The 11,142-nt window shown below is 41.8% G+C and overlaps 1 protein-coding gene across 1 annotated transcript; it reads right to left on the bottom strand.

Moving 5' to 3' along the window:
* Window positions 1-87: 87 nt before the first annotated feature.
* pho (phoenix) lies at window positions 88-10,724 on the bottom strand. Its single transcript, XM_034177802.1, has 5 exons — window positions 10,396-10,724; window positions 7,255-7,546; window positions 2,573-2,700; window positions 2,460-2,499; window positions 88-2,374 (listed from the first exon to the last, which is right to left on the bottom strand). Exons 1-5 carry the CDS (start codon window positions 10,527-10,529, stop codon window positions 200-202), a joined length of 2,769 nt encoding a protein of 922 aa, XP_034033693.1. The 5' UTR covers window positions 10,530-10,724; the 3' UTR covers window positions 88-199.
* Window positions 10,725-11,142: the final 418 nt, after the last annotated feature.

Genomic DNA, 11,142 nt, shown 5'->3' on the forward strand with positions numbered 1-11,142 from the left:
ATTCAATGTGGTTAAAAAAAAAAAATGTAAGACATTGTTCACAGGAGCTTCCAAAGATTTTATGTTTGAATAAACAAACTGATAAAATACTGGAATATTCTGGAACTTGTATTTTCATTGAAAAAAGGTTGACTTTTGGTACAAAAAGAGCTTTGATGCAAAATATTTAGAAGTATTAAAAGTCATCTTAAAGACGAGGTCAGTTGCTGAGATAATTTTGGTAAAAATTAAAAAGTTTCCTTTTGGCCTTTTTGCACTTTGTTTTCTTGATCTTGTCTGAGGAAACAGAAGAAGAACTCTTCTCGAGGACGGGGCTGCTGAGCGCCACATTTGACACATCACATGATTTCCTATTTTTCGTTGCATGAGGTTTGATTTTGGGGTTCTTCCCCAGGTGATGACGTAACGTTGGGTTTCTGAGCACCGTTGATGATGTGGCGTCTCCAGGTTCTCCTGCCACGTTCGTCTCAGACATATTCGGCACATTTCCTGCAAAGCTTTTCTCGGCTGATTTTTCCTGAATGCCGTCACAAGGACTCAACGACAGTTTGCCTAAACCCAGCGCGGCATCTCGTGGAGTCTCTTTACACTTTGTCATTTTCTTTTTTAATACCACGGCCTCTTTGGTTGGACTGTGTTCCAGATCAGGCACACTTCCTGAACACTCAGATCCCCGTTCATCTCTCCGCTTTTTCTTTTTTCTCTTTGCTTTAGGAAAAACGCTCTCGTCTGTTTGGTTTTGTTGCTCGAATGCCACGGCGTGATCTCTCCAAATGCTCTCCAGTGCCACCGAGGCCTTCTGTGACGTGACGACCAACGGCACCACAAACTCACCACCACTCGTGACCAGAGTGGACTGAGAAGAAGCATCAACACGGAAGGAGCCGATGCTCTTCTTTACCTTTTCTCGAACAGATTCTGACTTCCTGCTTTGTGTAAATGTATCTTCTGAGGTATTTTTGTCAGATATCTGCCTCGTTTTTTCCGTCTTACTCATCGTTTCAGCATTTTGGTCTTCAGTTGTTTTCTGGGATTCTTCAGTGTTTTCTACTTTTTCAGGGGTGTTGGACTTATCCATCTCGCCAATCATCGGAAAAACACGCCTCTTTTTTTTCTTTTTCTTCTTCACTGATTGTGTTGCTCTTCCACAGTCATCCTCCCCGTCTTTGTTAATCAGACTGTCATCTTTGGAGGATGACTGCTGCTTGTTTTTGCACCTTTTTCTTTTAACGTAACCGCATTCTGCTGTTTCATGACTCACTGCAGTACTTTGCGAACACCTTTCCGCCTCTTCAAAGCCTTCTAACATCTGTGGTGGATCTAAAGTCAAAGTTTGCGTTACATCATCACGATCCTCAACGGCCTCAACTGACCGTTTCCTTTTTTTCTTTTTCTTCTTTGTAATTATTGTAGCATCATCATTTAGGTGTTCGGAATCTTTGCTTGGGAGCAACTGCTCAACATCCACATCTTCTCTCTTTTTCTTCTTCTTCTTCCTCTTCTTGCCAGCAGAATTTTCCTCCTTTCGTGTGATGGGATCCAAGTCATTGTCCTCCTGTTCTGGTCTAACGTCTTCTCCTGGGGATTTATTCTTGTGTTTCTTTTTCTTTGCTTTTAAACGAGCGACACCATCTCCGGCGCTCACCTCGTCTTGTCTCAGAACGTTACCGCTGTCTGATGACGGCTCCTTCATCCAACTGTTCTCATTAAACTGCAGCTCATCATCAGTCTGCAGGGCTGGAGGCACCGCTCTGTTCTCCTCTGTGATGTCCACAGACCATCCAGCATCTTCACTAAGTCCTTTTTTCTTCTTCTCAACCACAGCTTCATCACTCAAAGGACGAAGCTCACTGATGAGGTCTGGAAAATGATTTTGGCTCTTCAGCGTTTTGTCCTTTGCATGTCCTGTTGGGGACAAACTGTTTTTGTGGTAAACAGCAGCTTCAGGTTCGGTCATAATGGAGGACGCGTCGTCTTCTGGACATCTCTGCAGATCAGCTGTTGATAATGTGGCTCCATTGTTGTTGCACAAGTCCTGGTCTTTTTGACTTTGTGTGCTGTTTATTGTTTGCTGTGTCTTTGCCGTTTGTGTTTTGGATTCATCACCGACTATTCTCTGATATTTTTTTACCCAATCAGAAGCCTCCTCTGTCTGGACCATAACACTACGATGGGAAATGACACCAGCAGTGCTCACTCTATCCCAGACCCTCCCCCCCGGAACGACGCTGGTCGGTGTTGTTCGTGTCCTCTTCAGATTCTTCCACCGTTTTTGCTGCAGGTCTGTCCGGACCTGACGTTTTGCCTCTTGGTTGCTCATCTTTGCGGCGTTCCAGTGCGCTCTCTTAGGCTTCACCACAAATTGATGATTTTCCTGTAAGACAACAGACAAACTGCAATCACACCCAAAAATGCTTGCTCGCTCATCACAAGAGTTCCTGCACAATGAGCCCACTCACCACCACTCTGATGTCCTCATTGTCCGACCATTCTTCTTCTCTGAAACAGAATCAACATGTGTTATAGAGTCTAATCTACAAACACGTTCGATAGTGCCTTTGAGTGTACTGACTCGGACAGCGGCGAGATCTCTTCACCATCTCTGTCGACTGTTGGTAAAGACCACTCCGGGTTATTGCCTGTTTTATGGCTCTGCTGAAGCCCTCGGACACATTTAAAGAAGCTGCCCATGGAATAATACTGTAAACAATGAAGATGTAATCAGATAATTACATCTCAGTGCAGAGCAGTCAAAAATGGGATCAAAAATTACAGCAAAAACACTGCAAGTTGACACAAATCTATAAGCATATATATATATATATATATATATATATATATATATATATATATATATATATATATATATATATATATATATATATATATATATATAGAGAGAGAGAGAGAGAGAGAGAGAGAGAGAGAGAGAGAGAGAGAGAGTCTGAGCTGTATTATCGCCCAATATGAACCCTTTCACAGACACACTGGCATCAGTGTTTACGTTTGCTGATATGCACCAATGAGAAAACTACTTTTCCAGAATAAACAAAGTCATAAAAAGCAGTTTTTTGCGAAGGTTACAGCATGGTCCGCAAAGTCAAGGTCAGTAAACCTTTCCTTGCTAACAAAAGCACCCTAGTCACTAGTGTCGACACCCTGACCCAACACCAAGTTCATGCAAGCACTGAACAGCATGGGAGTCAGAACACATCACTGAGGAACACCAGTTATCACAGGGATAAACCCAGACTCTCTGCCCTTGCTATGTACGAGGGCTATCCATAAAGTATAGGTCCTTTTTATTTTTTTCAAAAACTATATGGATTTCATTCATATGTTTTTACGTCAGACATGCTTGAACCCTCGTGCGCATGTGTGAGTTTTTCCACACCTGTTGGTGACGTCATTCGCCTGTGAGCACTCCTTGTGGGAGGAGTCGTCCAGCCCCTCGTCGGAATTCCTTTGTCTGAGAAGTTGCTGAGAGACTGGCGCTTTGTTTGATCAAAATTTTTTCTAAACCTGTGAGACACATCGAAGTGGACACGGTTCGAAAAATTAAGATGGTTTTCGGTGAAAATTTTTAACGGCTGATGAGAGATTTTGAGGTGATACTGTCGCTTTAAGGACTTCCCACGGTGCGAGACGTCGTGCAGCGCTCTCAGGCGTCGTGCAGCGCTCTCAGGCGCCGTCGTCAGCCTGTTTCAAGCTGAAAACCTCCACATTTCAGGAAGTTTCAGAAGAAGTCGGTTTCAGCATTTTATCTGGATATTCCACTGTTAAAGGAGATTTTTTTAATGAAAGACGTGTGGACGGGTCCGCGCGTCGGGACGCAGCCGGCGCGGTGCGGCGGCACAGGAAAAACACCTCCGTGTTGATAACCATTTGTAAAATCCAGGCAGCTTTTGATGGCTTTCAGTGGAGTGAGTATATGAGAAATTGTTTAACAGCTGGACATGTTCCAACTTGTCCTTAAGGCTTCCAACAGAGGTGTTTTTCCTGTGGCGGAGCGTCGCGGTGGCTGCGAGCCAACGCTGCAATCCGTCCGCACGTCTTTCATTAAAAAAATCTCCTTTAACAGTGGAATATCCGGATAAAATGCTGAAATTGACTTCTTCTGAAACTTCTCTGTTCTCTCACGACGTCCTGGATCAATAGAGCCTGAAATGTGGAGGTTTTCAGCTTGAAACAGGCTGACGACGGCGCCTGAGAGCGCTGCGCGACGTCTCGCACCGCGGGAAGTCCTTAAAGCGACAGTATCACCTCAAAATCTCTCATCAGCCGTTAATATTTTCACCGAAAACCAGCTTAATTTTTCGAACCGTGTCCACTTCGATGTTTCTCACAGGTTTAGAAAAAATTTTGATCAAACAAAGCGGCAGTCTCTCAGCAACTTCTCAGACAAAGGAATTCCGATGAGGGGCTGGACGACTCCTCCCACAAGGAGTGCTCACAGGCGAATGACGTCACCGACAGGCGTGGAAAAACTCACGCATGCGCAGGTTCAAGCATGTATGACGTAAAAACATATGAATGAAATCCATATAGTTTTTGAAAAAAATAAAAAGGACCTATACTTTATGGACAGCCCTCGTATAGCACATCATCCCTAAAGGTGCATCTCTCAAATGAGGATATAGCAAAAAAAGTTCAATAATTTTAGGTATTTCAGAAAGTGAAAACTTTACATATTCTACACTCATTACATATGAATTAAAATGTTTTGTCAAACACTTTAAAAAGGATAATTATGGCCTATAAGTCCAAAAATAGAAAAGGCACATCTCAAAATATTAGAATATTTCATAAGATCACCCCCCCCCCAAAAAAAAATTCTAAAAACAGAAATAAACTTCTAAAAGGTACAGTATGTTCACTTGTGCCCTCACTGAGCAACCGTCCAGTTCTTTTTCTCTGTAGCCCAGGTTAGATGCTTTTGACATCAACTCTGGTTCCGGAGTGGCTTGATACTAGGATTGGGATGCTTTTAGCTCATTTCCATGAACACATCTGTGTGTGGTGACTCTTGATGCACTGACTCCAGCCTCACTCCACTCATGAACCCCCCCGCCCCACCCCCAAGTTCTTGAATCGGCTTTGCTTGATAATCTTCTCAAGGCTGTGGTCATCCCTGTTGCTTGTGCATCTTTTCCGACCACACTTTTCCGTTCTAGTAAACGTTCCATGAATATGCTTCAATCCAGCATTCTGAACAGTCAGCCTTTTCAGCAGTGAACTTCTGTGGCTTACTGTCCTCATGGAGGGTGTCACCAAGTGTCTTCAGGACAACTGGGAAGTCAACAATATTCCCAACGATTTATTATGGTACTTATACTGCATAAACAGTGAGTTATTCAAACTTGAAATGAAATAGTCTAATATTTTGAGATACACATTTTCTATTTTCTTGGAGTTGTTGGATGACTAATGAAAATTAAAATAAAAAATGACTGAATTGTTTTAGTTTATGTGTAATGAGTCTGGAATATATATATATATATATATATATATATATATATATATATATATATATATATATATATATATATATATATAATATTTGTGCTTTCTTAAATAATACTAATTAGAAATTATATCCTAAAATTTAAAAATCCTAAAAATTTAAAAGATCCTAAATTTTTAAAATTAGATCCTAAAGTGGGTCTAATTTTGCTAAAATCCAGGAACTCCTTTTTTGGCAGCCAAGCAGACACTTGAAAAAAGTCAGGAATACTTTGTCTCAATCATCCTAAAAAATCCAGTTTTCAGGCAGAATCCTGAAAATTCTAATGCCTGGAAATAGCTGACAAAAAATATTGAACTTTTTCAGGATATTCAAATTTGGCGAGATACACCTGTATATATGTTGGCTATGATGTCCAGTAATATTTTGGGGATCCCAGATTTTGAGGATGTCCCAGAGAGCAGCCAAATCAAATGAATAGAATGCTTTGTGAAAGTCAACATAGACTGTAAAGAAGCACTAGAAGTACTTGCTGGTTTACAATGTGGTTGACTGTTGACTTCTTGGGCATGAAATCAGACTGCTCCAATCTCTGTGCAACAAGTAGCTGGACCTGAATCCTATTCAGTATAAACCTTGTAAGCACCATCCTCGGCACAGAGAGCAGTGTGATACCACTGTAACTGCTGCAATCCATGCAATTGCCCTTGTCTTTCCAGACTGGGACAACAAGTCTTTTCTTCCCGTCTGTAGGGATGACGCACTAATCCCAGATTGAAACAAAGACTGTTAGCGATGCCAGTAGAACAGTATCTCCATCTGCTTGGAGGAGCTCAGCTAACAATGCTGCAGACCCCTGGAGCTTTCACTGCCCTCTGCTGTTTCACAGCGTTTGAGATCTCACCAATGTTTAGCAGTTGACAATTGATGGAGAATCATCTTCAAGAACCCTGGCACTGGGAATCACAGCTTTTAAATTAGTATTGACCCTCCACCCCCCAAAAATCCATAGTGTTTTGGGCTCTATCACAAACTCTTCCATCCACCTGACTTTAGAACGCAACTGTGGCTCAAATAAAATGTTTAATTTCTGTATAACTGAGAAAAAGGGCAATTTACAACATTGTGTCTTTTCTCAGTAGTAACTTGCATGAAATTAAAGATGGGATAGCCCCAATCCCCAACAGTCATGAAACAACTAATTATTCATCTAAATCTGATTTGGGAGAAAATGTACGGTTTGAAAATAACACTGGTCATCATGATTTTTCATACATGGAGTTTTCAATGGATTTTGGGCAATTTGGGGTGCTGAATCTGAATCTGGTGTTAGTTTTTGCCAATCACATCATGTTTTTGAGATATGAAAACATATTTCTCGCTGCAGTCTTGCACACCTTTTCAGTGCCATAAATGATATTATGGCCCTTGTTCACATTTTGCGAACCTGGTTTAAAAACTATGATTTTGAATCTTGAGTTTGACGCTACTAATCATACATAAAAGGTTATGTATGATTAGTGGCGTCAAACTCATGAGTGAATGAGCAACTTTTGTGGAATCCAACAACAGGGAACATGCAGATTGCAAAAATAAATAAATAAAACGTGATGTGATTCAGGAAATCTGAGGTCAGATTCGGATTCAGCACCCCAAATTGAATAAATCAGTAAATCAGTTCTCAAACTCCATTCAAGAAAATTATTATTAATATTTTGTGTAATCAATCTAATGTGACATTAGAAATAGAATGAGACGCAAACAGTGTTCTGACTCAAACTGAACCTTACGTGGAGTCTCGCATTCTGCTGCCGAGTTATGTTTGTCAGCTTCCGCCTGCTCAGAGGAAGCTGCACACTGCTCGTCCCCATTAGGAATGGGAAATGGTATTTTGATAATCTGTGGATGTGACATCGGTTCGTTTTGCACTTCCTGCCTTTCGTCTGCTTAGCAGAGATAGAATCGTCATCATCGCTTTCTTCTTGATAATTGGCAGACGTGCGGTGTAATCTCAGGCTTTTTCTGGATCTTGTCGCCTCTGGAACTGGAGTCTGTGTAATGAACAGACTGTTCCCTGAATCACTGTAAAGACACAAATCAAACACATTTTCAGAGCCAGACTGGAGGAAATACAGCTTCATTTGTCACATATCCTCATTTATTGTATGCAGGGCTGCAACTAACAATTATTTTCAGAACCGGCTAAATGATTGATTATGTCATCGATTAGTTAGTTTGTTGTTAGGTCCATAAAATGTAAAAAAAAAATAGTAAAAACATGTTGATCAATGTTTTCCAGATGCCAAGATGACACCTTCAAATGTCTTCTTTTGACCACCATCAAAAGACATTCATAGGAGTAAAACGGCTCGTAAAATAATCCAGAAAATATTCACATTTAAGAAGGTGAAATCAAAGAATTTGGATAGTTTCAAATAAGACTCAAAATTATTCATCTGTTATCAGAATAGTGGATTCATTTCATTGTTGCAGCTCTAAGTAAGTCCCTTCGGCTGTTCCCTTGTTTTTCTCCACTTGGGGTCGTCACAGCAGATCCAAGGTGGACCTGCATATTGAATTGGCACAAGTTTTACGCCGGATGCCCTTCCTGATGCAACTCCACAATTACATGGAGAAATGCGACAGGGGTGGGATTTGAACCGGGAACTTTCTGCAATCTTTGTACTTGGCAAACAAACTTAAAGCTTCCTCAGACCATGCAAATGCACCAATAATGAAGGATGAAATGTGGGCGGGGCCTTGGCCTTCACCAGCAGCTGGGGTTCTAAACACTGGGGGACTGACGTGGAGACTTTGGACAGAGTCCTTCATCACCAGACGAGAGTCTAAGTGTTTTACCTTTGCTCAGTTGTTCAAAAAGGCCTCCTTAAAGTCCCAACCCAAAGCAACAGCTTTTATTTTGCAGGCAAAAGGAAGCAAAATTCACGGAGTCATCAAGAACATCGGAACAGCTTTGATTTACACTGGTTTGCCTCTGTCTTAAATACTGTGAAGTGGGAAATTTCTCCACCACAAAGGGTGGTCTTTTCTAAATAAAACAAGTCTGATACCAATCATAATTTTTTTGGAATTATCCAGGTTTGATGAGATCACTTTTCGCATCCATCCATCCATCCATCCATCCATCCATCATCCATCCATCCATCCATCCATCCATCCATTTTCTTCCGCTTTATCCGGAGTCGGGTCGCGGGGACAGCAGCTCAAGCAAAGCCGCCCAGACCTCCCGATCCACACACACCTCCCCCAGCTCCTCCGGGGGAACCCCAAGATGTTCCTAAGCCAGCCGAGAGATGTAGTCCCTCCAGCGTGTCCTGGGTCTTCCCCGGGGCCTCCTCCCAATGGGACGTGCCCGGAACACCTCTCCAGCGAGGCGTCCAGGGGGCATCCGGAAGAGATGCCCGAGCCACCTCAACTGACTCCTTTTGACGTGGAGGAGCAGCGGCTCGACTCCGAGTTCCACCCGAGTGACCAAGCTCCTCAACCTATCTCTAAGGGAGCGCCCAGCCACCCTGTGGAGGAAACTCATCTCGGCCGCTTGTACTCGCGATCTCGTTCTTTCGGTCATGAGCCAAATGTCATGACCATAGGTGAGGATCGGAACGTAGATCGATCGGTAAATCGAAAGCTTTGCCCCCTACTCAGCTCTCTCTTCACCACGACGGTCCGATACAGCGACCACATCACTGCAGATGCTGCACCGACTTTTCGTACCCAGGTCTGGAAAGTATCCCGGCCTGTTCAACTCTGACTCTTGGAACCATTCAGGCCTTTGCAGATGCAGGTTTTGTTTTAGTTTTTATTCCTGTTTTGGCCCTCTGTCAGAGCTTTCTATGATCCAATCTTTTTTAAAAACCCAAATCATCTTAATTTTTCCACTGAATTCAATTTTCCTTGTTTTAAAAATTAAGCTCTTTACTTAAATTTTCACCCTGAATTTCAATTTCTTGTCTCATGGCATTTTTTAAGCAGCATACAGTTTTCACACAACATGTTTTTGCATACAACATTTGAATATATCAGGTGTGTTTTTCTAAATGCTATTATTACCTAGTCTGTGTACAAAGAGTATATACTTATCCTTCTAAACATCTGTTAAATGTTATCAGAAATACACAACATAATCACCTTCTGGCATTGCCATGTCATCATATGCTTGTTGTTAGCACATCACTTGTTGGTAAAAATTACACCACAGCACCTGCGTGCTGGATCATGCAAAGACAAACACAGCACCAGCACCCTGAAGACTTCACATATAGTCACTGGCACTGGCAGACAAATCTACCCGTGGGCGTCAGGACTCCATGAGCTCTTCTCAGGCGTCTCGCAACCTCAAAATCCAAGACGTTCCACACAGTAGACTACTGTATGGAAGAAGTGTCTGAAGTAGGCATTCCTCAAAAAAAAAGGAGACTAGTGGGGGAAGCCTCTAAGACAATCCATGGCAACTCTGAACACGTCATAGGCGTTTGTGGATGTGACTTTTGTCTGTTGCGCAATCAGATGAAGGGTAACAGAGAAGGATTTTGAAACAAGAAAACAGATCAAATCCAGGCTTGAGTCTCCCATATGCCTACTAGCTCAGTGCAAGCGAAATTTTACATCTTTTTAAAGAAAATCTTTCCCTGCGCCACTCCACCATGATGTCATAAAACTGGTGATGCAACAGACAGAAGTTATGCAGTTTCCATGACATCAACAGAAGCCTGTAATTCTTTGTCAGTGATCATAGGTGTATTGGTGGCTCCCCTCACTTGTCTGTCTCTCTCTCTTACTGCTAATGAATCATGGTTTACCAGGCTAACAGCACATAGCATTTTCAAACTAAATAAATTCATAGGATCACGTGCCTGATCACTCAATAATATGGACAAATTTACAATGAATGAATGAATCACCGTGCTTACCTGTCTGGGGCATCATGCCTCTGTTGCGTTGAAGACTCAAAATATCGCGATATTTTCTCCACATAATCTGCAGGATTACTGTCCAACAGGGCTTCTGATTCCGTTAAATTTACAGTATTTTGTGCTGTGAACATTGTGAACAAAACAAAAAACTAAACGACAGTAGATTTAACGCGCTCGACAATAAATACGATGCAATCTGTTAAACGTGCCGACTCCTCGACTGATGAAAATAACAATTTCTACTAAATATCACATAACAGAGGAACAAAATAACAATCAATAAAACGACGACAAACCCCGATAACCAAACATGCAGGAAACGCGACGACTGGTCACCTGATCCAAAGTGGCCAATCAGCAGAGAGAACGCATCTTGCTGAATAAGACGAGAGCATTCGCTCTAACTTTTTTCCTTTTTCGTGACGCTGAGGGAGTGAAAAGCATATCAAAAGAAAAATGTCAGTTTTGTTCTTTGTAATTCACTGCACCACAGGGTTAATCATGAAACACCCAACGGAGTCACATTTTGCACTTTTTCAGCAAGTTAGCATACATCAACATACATTTATAAAACAAATGCTAGAGTTTGTAAAGATCTGGGTTCAGCCCTGACAAAACTGTAGCAAAACCTTTCCTGACTAAATTCCATCAGATCTGCAAGAGAGATTTTTTTTTTTCCACCGCTGTAATTTTCTTCATGTCTGTTTTATTTTAATTTATTGTGAAAATAGTCTTCCATGTCCT

The sequence above is a fragment of the Thalassophryne amazonica genome, chromosome 9, assembly GCF_902500255.1.
Source record: "Thalassophryne amazonica chromosome 9, fThaAma1.1, whole genome shotgun sequence".
Lineage (NCBI taxonomy): Eukaryota > Metazoa > Chordata > Actinopteri > Batrachoidiformes > Batrachoididae > Thalassophryne > Thalassophryne amazonica.

What these genes read in the sequence shown, in the direction of transcription:
- pho (XM_034177802.1), bottom strand. Translation starts at nt 10,529, where the DNA reads ATGTTCACAGCACAAAATACTGTAAATTTAACGGAATCAGAAGCCCTG. An exon ending in AGCAGAATGCGAGACTCCAC is followed by an intron (nt 2,701 to 7,254) that starts GTAAGGTTCAGT and finishes CATTGTTTACAG; the next exon opens with TATTATTCCATGGGCAGCTT. An exon ending in GAGATCTCGCCGCTGTCCGA is followed by an intron (nt 2,500 to 2,572) that starts GTCAGTACACTC and finishes ATTCTGTTTCAG; the next exon opens with AGAAGAAGAATGGTCGGACA.